The sequence below is a fragment of the Trachinotus anak genome, unplaced genomic scaffold, assembly GCF_046630095.1.
Source record: "Trachinotus anak isolate AG129_WGS33_773 ecotype Australia unplaced genomic scaffold, CSIRO_AGI_Tana_v1 ptg000039l, whole genome shotgun sequence".
In the NCBI taxonomy this organism is placed as follows: Eukaryota; Metazoa; Chordata; class Actinopteri; order Carangiformes; family Carangidae; genus Trachinotus; species Trachinotus anak.
Window position 1 is genome coordinate 2,020,077 of NW_027273890.1, and position 21,894 is coordinate 2,041,970.

At 44.8% G+C, this 21,894-nt stretch overlaps 1 protein-coding gene across 20 annotated transcripts in view; it reads left to right on the top strand.

Annotated features, from left to right (window-relative positions):
- Positions 1-21,894, top strand: part of ttn.2 (titin, tandem duplicate 2) — a 213,788-nt gene that overhangs the window by 145,555 nt on the left and 46,339 nt on the right. For all 20 annotated transcript variants that reach the window (XM_071472682.1, XM_071472683.1, XM_071472679.1 and 17 more), the window contains 36 exons: positions 417-719; positions 1,099-1,404; positions 2,411-2,692; positions 2,967-3,154; positions 3,872-3,983; positions 4,109-4,247; positions 4,750-4,913; positions 5,019-5,170; positions 5,316-5,472; positions 5,620-5,901; positions 6,047-6,346; positions 6,584-6,877; positions 7,157-9,161; positions 9,252-9,936; positions 10,046-10,310; positions 10,469-10,795; positions 10,918-11,202; positions 11,324-11,623; positions 11,742-12,044; positions 12,165-12,440; positions 12,552-12,851; positions 12,948-13,250; positions 13,596-13,895; positions 13,986-14,273; positions 14,377-14,679; positions 15,169-15,471; positions 15,623-15,928; positions 16,762-17,049; positions 17,663-17,953; positions 18,442-18,729; positions 18,849-19,436; positions 19,750-19,854; positions 19,945-20,142; positions 20,294-20,590; positions 20,775-21,362; positions 21,533-21,835. In XM_071472682.1, coding sequence (XP_071328783.1) covers positions 417-719; positions 1,099-1,404; positions 2,411-2,692; positions 2,967-3,154; positions 3,872-3,983; positions 4,109-4,247; positions 4,750-4,913; positions 5,019-5,170; positions 5,316-5,472; positions 5,620-5,901; positions 6,047-6,346; positions 6,584-6,877; positions 7,157-9,161; positions 9,252-9,936; positions 10,046-10,310; positions 10,469-10,795; positions 10,918-11,202; positions 11,324-11,623; positions 11,742-12,044; positions 12,165-12,440; positions 12,552-12,851; positions 12,948-13,250; positions 13,596-13,895; positions 13,986-14,273; positions 14,377-14,679; positions 15,169-15,471; positions 15,623-15,928; positions 16,762-17,049; positions 17,663-17,953; positions 18,442-18,729; positions 18,849-19,436; positions 19,750-19,854; positions 19,945-20,142; positions 20,294-20,590; positions 20,775-21,362; positions 21,533-21,835 — 12,174 coding nt within the window. The remainder of the gene's footprint in view (positions 1-416; positions 720-1,098; positions 1,405-2,410; positions 2,693-2,966; positions 3,155-3,871; positions 3,984-4,108; positions 4,248-4,749; positions 4,914-5,018; positions 5,171-5,315; positions 5,473-5,619; positions 5,902-6,046; positions 6,347-6,583; positions 6,878-7,156; positions 9,162-9,251; positions 9,937-10,045; positions 10,311-10,468; positions 10,796-10,917; positions 11,203-11,323; positions 11,624-11,741; positions 12,045-12,164; positions 12,441-12,551; positions 12,852-12,947; positions 13,251-13,595; positions 13,896-13,985; positions 14,274-14,376; positions 14,680-15,168; positions 15,472-15,622; positions 15,929-16,761; positions 17,050-17,662; positions 17,954-18,441; positions 18,730-18,848; positions 19,437-19,749; positions 19,855-19,944; positions 20,143-20,293; positions 20,591-20,774; positions 21,363-21,532; positions 21,836-21,894) is intronic.

Here is a 21,894-nt window from a genome sequence, read left to right on the forward strand (position 1 = left end):
GGTGGAGGTAGTATTCAGATCCTTAATTTCAGTAAAAGTCCTGCACGTCCTGAAATTAATTTTGTAAATGATAACTATTAATTTTAATTTCAGTGGTGTTTGATGACCATGACCAACATGTAAAAGATTCCACAGGATCTCTTCAATAGTTTTCTTGGCTAAGGTGCTTAAAAGGCAAAGACTTCACAGTAGTGAGATGGCCCCTTAGTGATGGAGGCTTCCAGCAAGGATTTGGCTAGACCACATCTGAGAAGCATGATTTTCAAAGTCAAAAAAATCATTAACCATAAAGTAAAAGAAGAAAAATACAACTTAAAAATTGAAGCTCCCAGGCCTCCTTATTCCCTCTCACTTCATACAGTGCTACATTTAATTTCTGTGTCTGTGACTCCCTGGCCCTTTGCTCCTCCCTCCAGACGTTCCTGGACCAGTTGGTCTTCCCTTTGCCGGTGAGAATCTGACCACCGACTCCTGCAAGTTGACCTGGTATTCCCCTGAGGATGACGGCGGCTCTACAATCACCAACTACATCATTGAGAAGAGGGAGTCAGACCGCATGGGCTGGACCTCTGTGTCCTACACGGTGACAAGGAACAACGCTGTAGTTCAGGGACTCATTGACGGCAAAGGCTACTTCTTCAGGATTGCAGCGGAGAACATCATTGGCATGGGACCTTTCATCGAGACCGATAAGATGGTTCTCATCAAGGACCCCATCTGTAAGTCAGACACGCAATAATCTGAAATGATAATGATATTGGTCTGCACAGAAGTTTCCAAATCCTTAAAGTTGGCCCCTAATATGGGTATTCATGGATTTCTGATTTTTCAGTGAGGAGATGTCAGTGATTTTTTTCAGAGTTTTTTCAGTTTCTAACTGCAGCTGTGTTCTTAATACAAACAGCTCATCTCAGAGTTTGGTTCAGAACAATAACACACTGCAGTAGAGTGAGAAAATATTCTGAAGCTGTTGAAGCTTTGAAAACCTTTGAGAGTGATGTGAGACAGAAGTTAAAAGAAAGAAAAGATCTAAAACTACAGTGACACCGGAAATGTCCTTTTATATGTCTCACATTTGAGTTTCTGTCTCTGTCCCAGCCGTCCCGGAGCGTCCAGAGGATCTTATCATTACTGCAGTTACCAAGGACTCCATCTCTGTTGCCTGGAGACCGCCCAAGTATGACGGAGGCGCCGAGGTGACTGGGTATGTCCTCGAGTCCCGTATGGTGGGCCGGGACAACTTCACCCGCATAGGTGGCGAGGACAAGCTGATGGACAGGAAGTTCACACTGACTGGGCTGAAGGATGGCTCAAGCCACGAGTTCAGAGTCTCCGCTGTCAACCAGGTGGGAAAGGGCAAACCGTCCTTCGCCACTAAACCTGTGCAGTGCAAGGATGAGCTCGGTGAGTGACGCGACACGACAACAAAGAATAGGGAAGCACTGATTTTGAATTTTCGGGCTCATACAGATCATTTTGTTTGTTGCTTCAGTCATTCACAGTATTTATCTTCCACTGACAAAAATGTCAACAACAAAGATTTTACATCGACAACTTTATTTCCTCACTAACAACAACAACCTCCACTGTCCTCATAGAATAAAGAATACATTCAGTTATTGTAAACCTTCCACTGTTTTGCTCCAGACTGAGGTGTCCGATGGATTGTCATGAAACTCCCAGACATTCATGTTCACCTCAGATCGATTCCTGCAATGTTCACCCAATGACATTTAAGACTTCTTAGACCTTTTTAATACCACATAGAATATGTTTTACTATGATAAAATACACTTGTACCTTTTATTAAATTCCTTCCAGGTTTTCACTCTATATATTACATGTGTCTGTGCAGCCATGACAACTTGACTGGTTGGTAGAGGCAAGCAACCATGGAGCTGTAATTCTAGTTGATTGTCTTATCAGGCAAGGTATGATGGAAAACAAACAATAAGGCCACATTTATTAAGTACATGAATCTATTGACTTTGATATCATATTTTTGTCAGGACTTACTAGCTGTATGTAACAATATTTTATAATGATATAATTATTCAATTAATGTGACCTGGACATGGATGGATCATTGAACAGGCCTACAGGGCACAGGAGCAGGGGACTGAGGGGTGAGGGGTCTGAAGTGTCTGTTTGAAAGTCTCATCGCTCGGTTAAGAAGACAGACAAAACCACCACAAAGAGACACTAAGCCACCACCCTTTTTATGTTTCACTTGATCAACAGATTTCAAAAAGTGGTATATAGTGTCATATTGAGAAGGTCTGAAGTCTTATATTTCATCTGGTGAACTCTTCGGAAACTGTTAAAAAACTAGTTTTAATTAATGATAGAAAACTAATTCTTTAAACTTTTTTAAAATTTCAAAATATTTGCCCCCCCCTCCATCCTTCAGAACCACCCACTCTTGACCTGGACTTCAGGGACAAGATGATGGTGAAGGTGGGAGACAGCTGCACGCTGTCGGGGCGTTACAGTGGCAAACCGGCCCCAACTGTCACCTGGAAGAAAAACGAAGAGGAGCTGAAGGCGGATCAGGAGATCACCCTCCACAGCACCGCCCGCCACCTCAGCCTCAACATCAGCAAGGCCAAGAGAGAGCACAGCGGCCGGTACTGCGTCAACGTGGAGAACGCTGCTGGAGCTCGCACAGGAATCTGCACCATCACTGTGGTTGGTAAGTTGCTGCTGATCTCCAGATCAATTTGATGTTACTTAAAGCTCAGAGATATACATTAAAAACAAATGAGGACTGGACTTGGGAAAAGTGGTTTTGTTAATTTTTTATTTTAGCTGACCTGTTCTACCTGAGGTACCTGATTTACCCAAGGACAGACTATTGTTTCACATGGTGACTCAGATTGAAGTGTTAAAGAAAATAGAAAGTTATCTTTTTTAATTTGGCTTTCAATGAACCCAGAGTCACCTGTGTGAATGCTTCCTCCTGTCAGACCGTCCTCAGCCTCCAGAAGGCCCTGTAGTGTTCAACGAGGTCTACAGGAACTACATGGTGATCTCCTGGAACCCTCCTCTGGATGATGGAGGCTGTGCCATCTCCAACTACATCATTGAGAAGAGAGACACCAACAGAGACCTGTGGATGCCCGTCACGTCGTCCTGCACCAGGACCACCTGCAAGGTGAGGAGAAGAAGAAACGATATGTTAGAATTAAACTGTTCTGAAGACTGAAATCTATCACCAAAACCTGGTGTGTGAAGTTCATTATGTTTGGAATAATAAACCCTGTGACAGCTGACCCTAAAGAACCCAGGTAAAAAGGTGTATTTAAGAAGGTTAGGGTTTCACCATTCTTGTTTTTTAGTGTATTTGTTCCCACATAAAAATACAACAGTTTCATTATTGTAGAATGGCAAATGACAATTACAAAACAAAAATGGAGTAAAGAAAAAAACATCATTAGAGCCACGAACGATTTAGTAATGGTATCAAAGAATCAATGGACTCATTAACTATAAATATTGACTTAGATCATGTTCCAGATGCTGATTTTAGCTCTAAAAACAGATTTAAAAAAGTGCAGTACAGACAGGGGCAGTGAATGATTGTATTTTAATAATTCAACATGACTAGAACTTCATATCATTTAAAATACACAGATACTTGTGCTGTTAGCTGAAGAAAATACAGTTTTTAGTACCTTGTTTTGTTTGCGACAAAAGAGTCCATGGTTCTCAAAGATGTTAACATACTGACTTTAAGTACTCGATGGTTTTTATACTCAGTAGAATGGTTACATGTCAGTTCCTACAAAAAGCATCCTTTGGAACTAAAAACCTAAATCTGGACAGTAACTCTTCAGTACTGATGTCCTCCTCCTGCCTTCTCTTGCTTCAGGTGCCAAAGATGATTGAGGGTCGTGAGTACATAATCAGGATCATGGCTCAGAACATCTATGGCATCAGTGACCCCCTCCTGTCTGCAGAGACCAAGGCCAGAGACATCTTCAGTGAGTCCTAACAAACTGACTGATAACTACAATAAGCGATCGTACATAACCTGCTACATGGAATAAAGACGAGGCATTGTACAGTGTCTAATCAGCATGAGTGTGTTCGTTTGTTTCCATTGCAGAGGTGCCCGACGCCCCTAAACAGCCTACAGTGAAGGAGGTTTACCATGACTCTGCCCTCATCAGTTGGGAGCCACCTGCTGATGGAGGAAAGCCAATCACAGGCTACATCGTGGAGAGGAAGGAGACCATGGCCAACAGGTACACAACACACATTAGAAACCTCAGAAGTTTGGATGGTGGAGGTTTCTCCCTGCCTGCATCACAACTTAAGTATGTTGAAACAACTGGAACAAGTTGAGCTGGAAAAGACGTTCTTTAATTTTAAATTTTGCTTATTTTTGGAAACAAATACTACAACTTAGAAAATGTCTGAAACTACAAAGTTGTGACCTGATTTAATCTAACAAAGAAGTCTAGTTTATTTCCTTTGATATGAAACAGAAAAAAATAAAATCCTCACACTGGAGAATTAAAATTCTAAATAATTATTTGATTATCAGCATTGTTATTAATAATATTAATAATATTAATTTTCTCTTGTTGACTTATCAATTAACTGAAATTAGTTAATGAAGTTACTTCGTGCAGAAAAAGTGGCAAAAAAAGTTGCAGCTTTCATCTTACACCTTATAAACCCTAAACCCTATAAAACATTAAATATTAAACATGTTTCTTAGTGGCTGTTACATTTCTGCTCCAGGTGGGTTCGCTGCAACACAGAGAGAATCCATCCGAAGGTGGAGTACTGGGTGACGGAGCTGTTGCAAGGTTGTGAGTATGAGTTCAGAGTCAGTGCTGAGAATGAGGTGGGAGCCGGAGACCCAAGCCCACCATCCAAACCTGTCTTCGCCAAAGACCCCATAGGTATGTTCACCTCTTACAACAACTCTCTATTTGATAGAGATTTTTATTTTATTGATATTACTATTTAAATGAACTACAAAAAATCCGTCCTGTCCTTTGTCGCAGTGAAACCCAGTCCACCAGTGAACCTCCGGGCCATCGACTTCACCAAGGAGTCAGTAACTCTTTCCTGGGAGCCGCCTGCCGACACCGGCAGAGGAAAGATCTTCGGATACCTGCTGGAGTTCCAAAAGGCTGGAGAGGAGGAGTGGCAGAAGGTGAGGCAGTTTTCAAATTATGATGAAATTGAATGGGCATAATACCACTGAATTTGTCCTCTTGATTTTTAAGATCTTTGCACAGCATCTTCTTAATCTCTAAGTGAACTGTGTCATTTAACTCTTGTACCTCTGCTGTTATCAGGTGAACCAGACTCCAGACTCCTGCCAGGAGACCAAATTTAAGCTGATCAACCTGGATGAGGGTGCTCTTTACCGCTTCAGAGTCATGGCCGTCAATGCTGCTGGAGAGTCTGACCCAGCCAATGTGAAGGAGCCAATCAGAGTACAGGATAGACTTGGTAAATCATTTTTTCAGTATTATCCATACATATTAATATAACTCTGATTGAAGAAATGCTGTATCCATCATATGTGATATTAAAGTGTTTTATTCATTTTATTGATGTCTCTCATGTCCTTCCTCTTCACCCTCGTCATCTCCTCAGAGCCCCCAGAGTTGATTTTGGATGCTGGAATGACCCGAGAGGTGAAGGCCATGGCCGGCACTCACATCACTCTGATGGCCGCTATCAAAGGCATCCCCTTCCCAACAGTTACATGGAAGAAGAATGACGCCGAGGTCCCCACTAGGGCTGATATTGAGACCAACCAGGCAGGTACTAAGCTGGAGATGAGGTTCTGTAACCGAGGCGACTGTGGAGACTACACCCTAACTGTGGAGAACCCAGCCGGATCCAAGACCGTAACTTGCACTGTGCTGGTCCTTGGTAAGAACTATATAAATATAAAGAGTAGTTGGAATACATTAATGTGATTTTGTATATGTTTGCTCTTAACAACTTAATCAGGATAATCACCCTCCACTGCGATTGATATGACACATTTGTGACATTCCTCATGTGTTTCCTTCAGACAAACCTGGTCCCATCCAGCACCTCCGGGTTTCTGACGTAAGGAGTGACTCTGCCTACCTGTCCTGGAAGGACCCAGAGGACAATGGTGGAACTCGCATCACAAACTTTGTGGTGGAGAAGAAAGACACAGCATCCACTCATTGGGTCCCCGTCTGCTCCACATCCAAGAAACGCAGCATGATGCTGAAGCACCTGATGGAGGGCACGTCCTACACATTCAGAGTCGCTGCTGAAAATCAGTACGGCCGCAGTGAATATGTTGAAACGCCAAAGGCAATCAAGGCAATGAACCCACTCTGTAAGTAACAAAACACTCAATACTTAATCAGCAGATCAATGTGTATGATTAAAATATGCAGTTATTAAACAGAGGATAAATTTATTATTGAGTTTTCCAGGAAAACATGGACATGGATGTTTTAGTGCAAATAACTGACTTTGCTCTAAAACCAAAGTGAGAATCAATCTCCTTTGGAAGGAGAGGCTATGTTATGAATGCCAAACTCACTGGTTCAAACATAAATCTCTGTTTCAGTCCCTCCTGGTCCTCCCAAAGATCTGCATCATGTCGATGTGGACAAGACTGAGGTGTGGTTGGTCTGGAACTGGCCTGACCGCAATGGAGGAAGTGAGATCACAGGCTTCCTGGTGGAGTATCAGGAAGAGGGAGAGAAGGAGTGGGATGAATGGAAGACTGTCAGCATCCCTGAGAGTCATGTGACCGGCCTGGAGGAAGGAAAGACCTACCGCTTCAGAGTAAGGGCCGAGAATGCCATCGGCCTCAGCAGACCTGACACCACCTTGCCTATCCTCTGCCAGGAGAAACTGGGTGAGATACAAGATGAAACCACAATGCTCTCTATCAGAGGAATTTTACACTGGAACAAAAAGAAATTATTTAGAAATGGAGAGTTTTTCAGTTTTTAATCTCAGTTGAAATTAGAGGCTCACAGTATTTTTGTAGCTCTTTATATTAATACTTCTAGTTGCATGTTGATAAACCAAATCCTTTTTTGGTAAATTGTTGGTAATTTAATATTATATTTGGTGTTTTTGAATATAATGCTAGCAATAGTAGCAAGGGATGATCTCCTCTGCATTTCCACAGTGCCCCCAATTGTGGAGGTGGACGTTAAGCTCACTGAAGGCATTATCGTGAAGGCCGGCACCACCATCAGGCTGCCAGCTATCATGAGAGGAATCCCTGTTCCCACCGCCAAGTGGTCCATTGAAGGAGAGGAGATCATCAGTGAGGGCAATGTCAAAATTGACACTGATAACTTCTCAACTGTGCTCAGCATTAATGAGTGCACCAGGAACCACACTGGCACCTACCTGCTCACTGTGTCAAACCCAGCGGGAACCAAGACAGTGGCCTGTCCTGTCACTGTCCTGGATGTTCCTGCTGCTCCAATTGGACCTGCCAACATCCTGGAGGTCACTCCTGACTCCATGATGATTGAATGGCGTCCTCCCAAGGATGATGGTGGAAGCCCCATCACCAACTACATCGTAGAGAAGAGAGAGTCCAACAAGGAGACCTGGGGAGGTGTGAGCTCCGGCGGTCTTGCCACCCAGCTCAGGATCACACGCCTACAGAGGGGAGTGGAGTATGTTGTTCGCATTCGTGCTGAGAACAAGATGGGCATTGGTGCTCCTCTGGAGAGCAAACCCACAGTTGCTGAGCACACCTTCATGCCACCTAGCCCACCTGGTAAGCCACAGACGTCAGATCTCTCAGAGGATGCTGTTACAGTTGGCTGGACCATGCCCCTAAGTGATGGTGGCAGTCAGATCACTGGCTACATCATCGAGCGCAGACACAAGGGAGGAAAATGGATCCGTGTCAATAAGACACCCTGTAGGGACCTGAGGTACAGAGTCCTGGGTCTGTTTGAGGGCAGTGAGTATGAGTTCAGAGTGTTTGCTGAGAATATTGCCGGCTACAGTGGCCCCTCTCCCATATCTGACCCCTGCAAGCCCTGCAGGCCTGTCACTGTCCCCAGTCCCCCAGTCAATCCCAGAGTTAAAGATTACAGCAAGACCACTGCTGACCTGGTGTGGATCAAACCCACGAAAGACGGAGGCAGCCCTATTCTTGGCTACACCGTGGAAATGAAGAAAGCAGATACTGAAGAATGGAAGAAAGTGAACTTGGACGACTTCATCAAGCAGTGCGCCTACAGGGTGAAGGGTCTGGAGGAAGGTGTGACCTACAGATTCAGAGTCCGTGCCTCAAACATGATCGGAGATGGAGAGCCGAGAGAAGTTCCAGAATCTGTCACTGCTCAAGATATTCTCATCCCTCCAGAGATTGAGATGGAGGCCACCTGCCGTGAGCATGTCACTGTGCGTGCCGGACACAACATCAACATCATTGGTTACATTAAGGCCCGTCCTGACCCCGAAGTGCTTTGGTCAAAGGAGGAAATGGTTCTGGAGAACAACAAACGTGTCACCATCGTTCAGAACTTGCCTGTGGCCCACCTGAAGATCAAGGAGGCCACAAGAGCTGACCATGGCAAATACGTCCTTAAGGCTTCAAATGAGGGTGGTGAGGCCTCCTGCACCATCACAGTCAATGTGCTAGATAGACCCAGCCACTGCCAGGACCTACACATTACCTATGCAACCAAGGACTCATGCATGATCAACTGGGAGGCCCCTAAGGACAATGGTGGATCCGAGATCACCAACTACATTGTGGAGTGCCGTGAGCCCAGCATTAGCATGTGGTCTATGATTTCCTCCAACTGCACCAATCGTAAGATCAAGACCAAGCTGATGGAGGGCCACGAGTACCTGTTCCGTGTCTGTGCAGAGAACAAAATAGGACCTGGACCCTCTGTGGAGACTAGGTCCCCTCTGCTGGCGATTGACCCCATCGAGAAGCCTGGTGAGCCTGAGAACTTCAGAGCCACTGACATTGGTAAGACCCACGTATATCTGAGATGGAGAAAACCTGACTATGATGGTGGCAGTCCCAACCTCTCCTACAATCTGGAGTGCAAAGCCAAAGATGCTGAAGAGTGGGAGAAACTCAACTCCGGCATCCTCACCGACACCTTCTTCCTGGCTGACAAATGTGTAGAGAATCAGATGTACACCTTCAGGTAGGTTACTGCATTCATGCTTTTTTTGTTTTGCAGGATTCATTCTTCTTTGAGTATTGCCCAATTACTATGTCACTATGTCTTATCCAGGGTCCAGACTGTCAATGAAGGAGGTGAAAGTGCCTGGGTGAAAATTGATGTTTTGGTGAGGGAGGAGCTCCAGAAGCCTGTGATTGACCTGAAGCTAGCTGGAACTTTAACAGTGAAGGCTGGAGAGTCCGTCAGGATGGAGGCTGCCCTGAGAGGAAAGCCCCAACCTGAGGTTAAATGGATAAAAGACAAGGCTGTCGGAGACAACCCCAGAATCAGCTATGAGACTGGCCCAGACTACTCCAAGTTCCTCATGACCAAGTCCAGACGCAGTGACACCGGAAAGTACATCATCACTGCCACAAACCCAGCTGGCACCTTCACAGCATATGCCAACGTTAATGTCCTGGATGTTCCTGGGCCAGTAAGGAACCTCAGGATAACCGGTATCGGAGCTGACAAGTGTAGAGTGGTGTGGGATGGTCCAGAGGATGATGGAGGTTGTGAGGTGGACAGCTACATCCTGGAGAAATGCGAGACCAGGAGGATGGTCTGGTCCACATACTCAGCCTCTGTGGTCACACCGTACTGCAACGTCACACGTCTAGTGGAGGGCAATGAGTACATCTTCAGAGTGAGGGCTGAGAACAAGATGGGGACCGGCCCTCCCATGGAGAGCAAGCCTGTCACTGTCAGGACTCAGTTCAACAAACCAGGACCCCCTGATGCCCCAGAGGTCACCAAGGTAAGTAAAATACTTCCTGTTTTATATATATCCCATCCTTGTGCAGTATGACCTAGTTATAAACACAAGTTTCTCTATTACTCACGCTGTTAATATTTTTATGACGCAGGTGAGTAAAGATGAGATGACAGTGGTCTGGGCACCTCCTGAGAATGATGGAGGAAAGTCGATCACTGGTTACATCCTGGAGAGGAAAGAGAAGAGGGCAGTGCGCTGGGTGCCATGCACCAAGAGCCCCATCTCTGAGAGACGCATGAAAGTCACCAGCCTAATCCCCAACCATGAGTACCAGTTCAGGGTGAAGGCTGAGAACGAGGTTGGTCTGGGAGACCCTAGCAAACCCTGCAGGCCTGTCGCAGCCAAAGATCCCATCGGTGAGTTTATGGTTGCAGTTTTCTTCAGATTTAGACTCAAGGACGTGGGACTTACAGGAAGCTGAAGATATTGGTGATGTGCATGATACATTTCTCCCATGTGCCTTCTTGTGTTTTGGGATTTTTATTGAGCTTTGTTTTACTGTCTGTACCTGCAGAGCCCCCTGGCCCCCCTGCAGGCCTGAAAGTGGCTGACAGCACCAGGACGTCTATCACACTGTCCTGGTCTAAACCTGTGTATGATGGCGGTGCCCCCATAATTGGCTACAGCTTGGACTTGAGGCTGAAGAGTGAAGCAGACCCTGAGAAGCCTACAGAGGGCTGGAAGAGAATTGATACTCATGGCCCACTGGTGCTCAAAGAGTTCACCATTGGCCAGCTGGATGAGAAGCAGGAGTACGAGTTCAAGGTATCTGCCCAAAACCAGGTGGGCTGGGGACGCCATGCTTACTTGAAGGAAGCTGTCTCCCCCAAGGAGATCCTGGGTAAGAATGAACTAAAGCCAAAAGCAGTCATGCCCAAATAAATTTGATTACATTTTATTAAACAGAGTGAATGTTAATAACAACGTAATGATCTCAACACCAATATGCTTTCATTGCAATAGAGGCCCCAGAGATCGAGCTTGACGCCAGTCTGAGAAAAGGCCTGGCTGTCAGAGCTGGCTGTCCAATTAGGCTTTTCGCTGTAATCAGAGGAAGGCCCGCCCCCAAGGTTACTTGGAAGCGCCTAGGTGTGGATAATGTGGTACGCCGAGGCCATGTGGACCAGGTTGACACCATGTCCTTCCTGGTCATCCCTGAAAGCACCAGAGAGGATTCTGGGAAATATTCGCTGAGTCTGTCTAACTCAGCTGGAGAGAAAGCTGTATTTGTCCGTGTCAAAGTGCTTGGTGAGAAATAGGAAAAGAACGAATACTCCATTTTTACAGTCTTTTTTAAAGAACTTTACAACATTTTTCACTGGTTAGCAGCCCATGCAGTCAAAGTGATTCATAAATCCATCCTTTGCAGACACTCCTGGTCCTGTAAGTGGCTTAGAGGCAACTGACGTGACCAAGACGACAGCTCAACTATCTTGGTTGCCACCAGAGAACGATGGTGGCAGCCCCATCCTCAACTACATTGTGGAGAAACGGGAGGTGGATAGGAAGACCTGGACCAAGTGCACAGAGGACCTGAAGAAGACCAGCTTCAAGGTGACCAACATGACACCTGGCATCGAGTACTACTTTAGAGTCATGGCCTGCAACAAGTACGGCATCGGAGTTCCTCAAGATTCACCCAGGTCCTACCTGGCTGTTGATCCCATCAGTGAGTATCATTACAGACAGTGTTTATAACATGTAGTAAGTCCAGCTGATGTGGCTCTACCTCTTTTACTTTTACTTTGAGTTTACACTTCTTAACACCTGCTGTGTGACACATCCAGGTGAGCCGGACCCTCCGAAGAAGATGGACGTATTGGAAATTACCAAGAATAGTGCCACACTTGGTTGGCTGAAGCCACTAAGAGACGGAGGAGCCAAGATCAATGGTTATGTGGTTGACTACCAAGAGGAGGGCGCGCCAGAGGACAAATGGACACCTTACTCTGTGGTCAAAGATCTGACCATTGTGGTGGTTGGTCTCAAGGAAGGAACAAAGTACAAATTCAGAGTGGCAGCCAGAAACTCAGTGGGAGTCAGCCTGGCCCGAGAGGCAGAGGGAGTGTTTGAGATCAAGGAGCAGCTCAGTGAGTAAACACACCTAAACTCTAATATACTACGGTGACAGTGATAGTAAGTAGTATAAGTAAAAAAAATAAGTTGTAATTATCTCATTAAACTTATTTTGGTGTTTCTTCTTCCTCCAGTGGCTCCAAAGATCATCATGCCAGATATTGTGACAGTTAGAGCTGGATCCAAGATGGTGATTGAGGCCATTGTGGCTGGTAAACCAGCTCCCTTCTGCAAGTGGAAGCAGGGCAACGAGGACGTGCTGACCTCTGACAGGCTGTCTGTTGTAAAAACCCTGACAACCTGCACACTGATCATTAAGAATGTGACAAGAAAGGACAGTTGCTACTACAGCCTGTCAGCTGAGAACAGCACTGCCAAGATCAACCAGATCCTCAGGGTCATCGTCATGGGTCAGTTTGAACAACAGATTCTAACGAAGCTTTTTGGTCTAACCTGAAAAGGTACAGATAATACTTGAAATGTGAATAATAATTAACGGATGATCAACTGCATCTCTGCAGACATTCCTGGACCCCCTGAAGCTCCTCTAGAGATCACAGAGCTTGACATCGACGCCTGCACGCTGCTGTGGAACTCCCCTCAAGAGGACGGTGGCAGCAACATCACCAACTACATTGTGGAGAAGTGCGATGTTAGCCAAGGCGACTGGGTAACCGTGTCCGCATCCTGCACTAAAACCAGCTTCAGAGTGACTAAACTGACAACTGGCAAAGAGTATGGCTTCCGAGTCCGTGCTGAGAACAGGTTCGGCATCTCTGAGCCCATCTATTCTGAGAAGATGATTGCCAGATATCCATTTGGTGAGTCTGAACCAAACCTTCACTTTGATGGCCTTATTACCGATAACCATTTATACAGCTATGACACTATGTACTAACTGTTGTTGTTCCCCATAGATCCTCCCAGCGAGCCCAGAAACCTGCAGATCAACAAGATCAACAAGGACTTCGTCATCCTGTCATGGGAGCGTCCCAGCAGTGATGGCGGCAACCCCATCATTGGATATTGCATTGAAAAGAAAGAGAGGAACAGCCTTCTGTGGGTGAAGGCCAATGAATCCATGGTCAAAGCCACCCAGTACACCTGCACCAACCTGATCGAGGGCCTGGAGTACACATTTAGGGTGTCTGCACTCAACCTTGCTGGACAGGGCAAACCTTGCAAACAGACAGATTTCATCACTGCCAGGACTGCTGTTGGTACGGAAATGTTGTTCAGCTGATTAAGTCATAATTTTCTCATACTTTCAACTTGTTTGTTTGGTTAAAGAAAGTTAAGTTAAAGAAAAACAGAGAAACACAAGTTCCACTTCAAAGGGAGTATTATGGCAAAACAGAATGCTTAAAAACCAAGCATTGTCTGGGGCAGTGAAGTTGCAATCTTAAGGTAAATGGGTCTTCACTTAAGTCAGCTTTTTTATGGACCTATTTGAATGCTCCACTTGAGGCCATATTGCTGCATGAGCCCAACCTGGTTCACATGTTCTCTTTTTCTGTCAATCTCAGCCTCATTCTTTCGATAAACCTTTGTTTCATTCCATCCAGACCCACCAGGTAAACCCGAACCCATGGATGTGACCAAGAACTCTGTGTCACTGGTCTGGAGCCGTCCCAAGCATGATGGCGGCAGCAAGCTGATTGGCTACTATGTGGAGTACACAAAGCTTCCTGAGGAGAAGTGGACTCGCTGTAACGCCAACTGCATGAACATCCAGACGGAGAGCTATGTGGTGACCGGCCTTGAGGAAGGCCAACAGTACCAGTTTAGAGTCATCGCCAAAACAGCCATCAACATCAGCCTGCCGTCTGAGCTGTCCGACCCCATCCCTGTCATTGCAGAGAATGGTACAACTCCCCACAGCAAGGGAAAACTATGACTGACAAATAAAGTTATTAACTAATAACCATGGTTATTTTCTCTCTTCTCCTGGGCAGTTCCTCCTCGTGTGGAACTGGGTGTCAACATGAAGAACCTGATCGTGGTGAAAGCTGGAGAAAACATCTTCCTGGATGCTGAGGTGTTCGGCAAGCCACTTCCCAAGGTGAGCTGGAAAAGAGACGGAGCACCTCTGGTCCTCACTGAGGGAATGAAGATGAGCCAGAAGAAACATCTCCACCTGCTGGAGCTCTACTCCGTCACCAGGAAGGAGTCTGGAGACTACACCATCACCGCTGAGAACATCAATGGCACCAAGTACGCCACCATCAAGGTCAAGGTCCTCGGTAAGTTATAGATTATATTATTTTACTGTAATATTTTGTATGTGCAAGCATTACATGTGTTCAGATAAACAAATAAGCTAGCCCCTCTCTGTTTCCCCTGCAGACAAACCAGGCCCTCCAGCTTCTGTGAAAATTACCAAAGTATTTGCTGACCGCGTTAGGTTGCGATGGGAGCCCCCACTTGCAGATGGTGGCTCCGAGATCACCAACTACATCATTGAAAAACGTGAGACCAGCAGGGCCAACTGGGCACTGGTCACCTCAAACATCCACGGACACATCACCGACTGCTCAGTGGAAAAACTCATTGAAGGCCATGAGTACCAGTTCAGAGTCAGTGCTGAGAACCAGTATGGTGTTGGAGACCCCATCATGACTGATGCTGTCATGGTCAAGAACCCGTACGGTACGTTCAGACCACTACAGCTGAAGCCTTTAAGCAGGAAAAGGAAAAGGAAAGGAAAAGATCCATTTGGAATGTTCCAACCACAGTACACAGAAAAAATGTCCACAAGAGCCTATCATCTTGATGGCTAATTATAATAATTCTCTGACATGTCTGGTAATATACCACATGTTAAAAAATGGTGTTATGTTGGTCCTGGATGGAAAAATTGCTACAACTAAATCTGCTGAAGTATGCTTAAATAATTATAGACATCTTTATTTACTATCAGTCTTTTCTTTTATCATCCAACATTGTAGTGTGAGCATTCAAAATTTTGAAATTTGTCATTCATCAACCTTGCTTTTAATCATTAAACTTCTGATTTCTGTCCCTTCTAACTCACTATGTGAATCAATATTTGATTGATGAGGCAAAACATTTTACCTTTGATGAGATAAACTCAAACACTGATGGTATTTTTTATCATGACCTGATCTTTTTCTTCAGATGTTCCTGGTCCATGCGAGCCACCAGTCATCACCAACATTACCAAAGACTCCATGACAGTCAGCTGGAAGGCTCCAGCTAATGATGGCAAAGCTCACATTCTAGGCTACATGGTGGAGAAACGTGAGGCTACTGAACTGACCTGGGCTAAGGTCAACCGCCGGCCAGTTATTGACAGGACCATCAAGGCTGCTCAGCTAACTGAGGGCTCTGAATATGAGTTCAGAGTCATCGCCTTGAACAAGGCTGGGCTGGGCAAACCCAGTGATGCATCCAATGCTGCACTGGCTGTTGATCCCGTCTGTGAGTTTCTGTTTTAAGAAACACTTAACATAACAGTAAACAAAAATAAACATACAGGTCTGATATTAGCAATTCAAGCAAGTTATCAAATTATCTATAAACTTTTCTCTACCTACAAAATAATAACAGAAATGGCATTATGATTCTCCAGATCCTCCTGGCCCACCTGCCTTCCCCAAGGTGGTGGACTCCACCAAGAGCTCCATCAGCCTTAGCTGGACCAAGCCCGCGTATGATGGTGGCTGTGAGATCATTGGCTACCTGGTGGAGTGCAAGCGAGCAGACGCTGAGGATTGGACCAAGTGCAATGTCCCAAAAAAGCTCCAGGCCACCAAATTCCTGGTGACAGCCCTGATGGACAACACAGAGTACCAGTTCAGAGTCACTGCTGTCAATAAGATTGGCTACAGCGAGCCCAGCGAGGTTCCTGGAAACCACATGCCCAAAGACATCCTAAGTACATTCCTTAACTCTTTATTATGCCACTTTTTTTGAAAAAAAATCTCTAAGCATGAAGATAGTGAATCACTTATTTTAACATTTGCATCATTGATAGAATCATTTTCAGTAAAGCTGAAGTGCGTCAGCAAATATAAGTGAATTGTTTTCCAGATTAGCTACTTGTCTCCCCATTTTTATTCAAATTTTGATTTGACATGACTTGATAAAATTCATGAGAGATAAAAAAAATTATTTTAAATCTGTCATGAATCATAAGGTAGTAGCAGACATAAGCTAAGCAAGACAGTCTACGTCTGCAGGATGGCTAACATTTGATAGCTAGTGTCACCTAATGTGCTGTCGCCCTAAACCATCTCCTCACATGATCTCAATCATCACAGCAATTGATGCCCATTCAGTAGAATAGAGCATGTGAAAACTTAGGACAGGACCATAGTTAGGTGGGTGTAGGTAGCTGAGTAGGTGTAGGTAGCTGCTTTTTAATTTACCCAATTTAGCTAACTACTAACACTCCTTAATCTCAGTGATCACTTAGTAAAAGTCCAAATTATAACAATGATAAAGTCCTGGGGTTTACAAGAAAACAAATCTACAAAGTACTTACAGCACAAATTCTCAATAATGAGCCCTCTTGGTAAGCTTGATTTGTTTATGCTGATACTGTGCTAGCTAATGCAGCCATGCTTTCAACTTATATTAACTGAAGTGGGTGTAGAAAATCAATTCCCTTTGCTGAAAGAGACCAGAAAAGCAGATTAAACCAGAAAATGTCAAAATGAATAAATAGTGTAGAACTAACACATAAGGGATTTTCTGTCTCTCCTCTAGTTGCTCCTGAAGCTGAGCTGGACGCTGACCTGAGAAAGGCTTTGGTTCTTCGAGCTGGTGTCACAATGAGGCTTTATGTCCCTCTAAGAGGACGCCCAGCACCAAAGGTGACATGGACAAAGGTGAACGCCAACCTGAAGGACAGACAGGGCCTGCTCATAAAGACGTCAGACTGGGACACTCTATTGATGATCGAGGGCATCAACAGATATGATGCTGGCAAATATGTCCTGACTTTGGAGAACAGCAGCGGCTCCAAGAGTTACACCATCGTGGTCAAGGTCCTTGGTAAGAATGTCAGCCATAATGAGGAAAAGGAGAAGGCGTACAGATGCCCCAGTGAGGTTTTGGTATGTTTCAGGTGGAAAGAAAACTAAGTTTAGTTGAAAAGTCAAAGTTTTTTTCCTTGAATTAAGGTCAGTGCAGATCAGGTCCTTTTTATGAACCTGCATCCCTTTCAAATACAGTTGTTGAAACAATGGTTATATTTATCTCAAATCTGTAACTGGATATAGTCCAGGTTTTACCTTGCTTTTTTCACCTGCAAATCACTAAAACCATGCTTTTTCAGAGGCAGTATTAAATTATGTAGAGATTTGAGTGATTGCTTGATTGCTTTTGAACAATATACTGTGAAGTTAGATAAAGTTAAAAAAAATAGTCAAAAGAAGTTAATTAGTTGTAAGTTAGTTATTTTTAGTTGAAAAATAAAAGCAAAACAGCAAAAATATGCACTGAACCTGGAAATCTTTTTCACAAAATATTATATTTCCTCAACAGAATATTGAAAAGATGTTTTCACTCCCATCATGTGCATCTAAGACCTGATTTGTATTTCAGTTAAACTTAGTTTATTCATCAAAAGCTCTGAGCCAGAGATATTGCTTCTCCTCTTCCTCAGATTCTCCTGGACCACCTGTGAACCTGATCGTAAAGGAGACCTCCAGAAGCCACGCCTGGATCACCTGGGACGCCCCACTGATTGACGGTGGCAGCCCAGTGAAGAGCTACATTGTAGAGAAACGTCTGGCAGACAGGAAGGCCTGGACCTGTGTGTCAGCAGAGTGCCCAAAGACCTCCTTCAGAATTACCAACCTGGAGGGTGGACAGGCCTACTGCTTCAGAGTCTTGGCTGAAAACGCATATGGAATTGGAGAGGGCTGCGAAACTGCTGGCAGTGTCCGTGCCTCAGGTAGCTACATATCATTGTTTTTCATACAGTATATTACTTCTGAATACTTTAAATAACAGTGTAATAGACTTGAGTAGAGTATTTGATAGATAATGTATAAAGGGTTATTTTAGATACGCCTCAACTAGATTAAAAAAGTTATTTTCAAACTCAACACTTAAAAAACGTTCACTTCCAAATTTCCTCTAAAAAAAAGGCAGACGACATAAATTCAGTGTCCTCAGAAATAGCTACTACCCTGAATGCTAATGGACCAAAAAAAAAAAACAAACACACAACAAGCAGACAACACAATGAGAACTGGACCTAAGAGTAATGGTCGCGGTCAGAGGCCAAGGCCAAGATAGATCAAATGTCACACAAAGCTACAACTTTTATTTAAATCTGAGACAAAGAAGCTTTAGTCGTACAGCCTCATCCACATTAAACACATCTTGTTTGACACAAACCACATGATCAGTCTTAACCCAGCTCTCCTCCCTCTTCAGAGCAACCCGGTCCAGTGACAGATTTCAAAGCTCAGAAGACCACCAAGGACTCGATCACTCTGGGCTGGAAGAAGCCCATCAGTGATGGCGGAAGCCATGTTACTGCTTACATCCTGGAGCAGAGTGAAGGCGAAGAGAAGTGGAAGCAGATCATGAAGGGCAAGAACACCTCACACACCATTGGCGAGCTGACTGAAGGCAAGGAGTACTTGTTTAGAGTCAAGGCTCTCAATGAGTCCGGGGAGGGACCACCCACCGAGCTTGCTGTTGTCGCTAAGGACCAGTTTGGTAAGAAACCAGCCTGACACAGCCATTGTGCCAGATATTCTTAGTTGGAGGTCGTTGTTTTGTTAGAACATAAAATTGTATAAAATTATTTTCTGATTGTCAAATTCTTTTGATTTCAGTGTTACCTGACTGCAACTTGAGCAGTCTGCAAGATGGCTGCTACGTGGTAAAGGAGGGCAGCACGACACGTATCAACATCCCCATCATCGGAGTGCCCTACCCCACTGCCACCTGGAAGAAGGGTGATGTGGCACTTGGAGACACTGGCCGGATGTGTGTGGAAGCATCTCAGGGCATCACTACACTGCTTATTAGAGACTGCCAAAGAGGAGATGCCGACACCTACACCATCAATGTCAGGAACAGCGCTGGCTCCAAGGACTGTAAGTTCCAGCTGAGAGTGGTTGGCAAGCCTGGAATCTGCACTGGGCCCATTAAGTTTGATGAGATCACTGCTGATAGCCTCACCCTGGAGTGGGGACCACCCAAAGATGATGGTGGTGCAGAGGTGTCTAACTACATCATAGAGAAGAGGAGGACAACAGACAATAAATGGGCCACAGTGGCTTCAGCCATCCAGAAGACTACCATGAGGGTGATCAGACTCCATGATGGAACAGAGTACATCTTTAGAGTGTTTGCTGAGAACAAGTATGGGGTTGGAGAGTATCTGAGGTCGGACCCTGTCATCGCCAAGCATCCATTCAGTGAGTATCTCACTCTGAACTATTAGTGATAAATTAGTTAATTACATTTAGGGCAATCAGATCTTTTTTGGTATATCTATTGTTAGAATGCTTTCTTTCTAAAGTGGTGTTTATTTTAACTGAAGCAGATTGAAATGCATATGTTGGATCTTTAGACATTCATATTTTGTGTGGAGGAACAAAGTTTTTTCCTTTGACTGTGCTTCATGAAGACAAATGTAATGGGTGATCAGGAACTTGTGGTCAACAAATTTTTAGTCCTCATCTTCTTTCCTAATCCTTCCACCCCTCTGTCTTTCTCTACGTCTTCCAGATGTGCCTGAGGCACCTGCTCCTCCAGAAATTATGAGCATCCGTCATGAGTCAGCCATTTTGACTTGGGCTGATCCAAAGGAGACTGGTGGCTCCCCAATTACTGGTAACAAACTGATAGATATCCGTTTGTAGTTAAGCATGAGCAAATAGTATACAGCTATCATCATGGCTAACTGATTTTGTTTTGTCTTAGGTTATCATGTGGAGTTTAAGGAGAGGAACAGTCTGATGTGGAAACGGGCCAGTAAGACTCCTCTGAGAGTGAAGGAGTGCAGAGTCACTGGCCTGATAGAGGGACTAGAATATGAGTTCAGGGTGATGGCCATGAATATGGCTGGCCTAGGAAGGGCAAGCAGGGTCACTGAGGCTGTGGTTGCCCTGGATCCTATTGGTGAGTTCACTGTTTGTTTGTTTTTTGGGTTTTTTTTCCTGTGGAGAAACATTTTTTTATTCTTTACGATCCTAAATACGTGAATGGAAAAATGCAAAACATATCTTGTGTTTTCTGTATGTTTTAACGCATTTACTTTGTGTTCTCTTAGATCCTCCTGGCAAGCCTGATGTGATTAATGTCACCAGGAACACGGTCACTCTGATTTGGACCGCTCCCAAATATGATGGCGGCTACAAGCTGACTGGCTACATGGTGGAGAAGCTGGAGGCTGGTGGCAAGGCTTGGATGAAGGCCAATCATGTCAACATCCAGGGCTGTGCCTTCACTGTGACTGATCTGACAGAGGGATCTCAGTATCAGTTCAGGATCAGGGCCAAGAATGCTGCTGGGGCTATCAGCGATCCTTCAGAGGCTACTGACCTTCTGACCTGCAAGGATGAGTACGGTAAGCTGAACAGTAAACTGATTAAGGTAGTTTGGCAGTTAAAATGTGTGGGTGACTGCAGGCTCTTGAAATGTTTTTATTCTAGTTCTACAAATATCAGGTCTTAAAAATCATATTGCCATGAAATTGAATTTATTATTTCTGTAGACAATTATAGTGCAACTTTCTTCCATCCTCTCTGCAGAGCCCCCAACCATCACTATCGACCCAGCAATGAAGGACGGTGTATCAGTTAGGGCAGGAGATACCATTGTGGTCTCAGCCTCCAAGATTGTGGGCAAACCTCCACCCACTGCTGTCTGGTCCAAGGGAGGCCGTGAGTTCAAGAACTCTGACATTGTCACCATTACCAGCACCCCCACCTCCTCTACTCTGTCAATCAAGTACGCAAGCCGGAAGAACACAGGTGAATACACCATCACCGCCAGCAATCCCTTCGGCATTAAGGAAGAACATGTAAAGGTGAAGGTCTTGGACGTGCCTGGACCTCCAGGCCCCATTGAAGCCAGTAACATTTCAGCTGAGAAGTGCACTCTAACCTGGCTTCCACCAGAGGAGGATGGAGGTTGCTCTATCAAGTCCTACATCCTTGAGAAGAGAGAGACCAGCCGTCTGCAGTGGACCAAGCTAGCTGAGAATGTCATGGACTGCAGATATGTAGCCAGCAAACTGATCAAGGGCAATGAGTACATCTTCAGAGTGTCTGCTGTGAACCAGTATGGCACTGGAGACTCAAGCCAGTCCGGTCCAGTCAAAATGGTTGACAGTTTCCGTAAGTTTATTTGGTTATAATTTGTATTAAAAAAATAATTTTTAAAAAGATGAAAATAATAATATTGCAAATATCCAGATATGGGTTAGGGTTAGGGTTAGCATAATGAAAATTATTTAAGCGCTCATGTATAACTGACCAAAATGTTCTTGTGCATTTTGTTTGCCCAGGCCCACCAGGCCCACCCTCAACCCCAGAGATTGATAATGTCAGTAGAAATTCTGTCACCATTTCATGGAAGAGACCAGCACAAGACGGCGGAAGTGACATCAGAGGATACTGTGTAGAGAGGAAAGAAAGGAGAGGAATGAGATGGGTGAGAGCCTGTAAGAGGACGATCCCTGACCTGCGCTTCAAGGTGCAAGGTCTGAGTGAGGGAGTAGAGTATGAGTTTAGAGTCACTGCTGAGAACAAGGCTGGATTTGGGGAGCCAAGTGAGCCATCACACCCTGTGATGACTAAGGACATTGTGTGTAAGTATTAGTGGACATTTTTAAAACAGGAAAGTTGCATACTGAATGTAGAAAAGTAA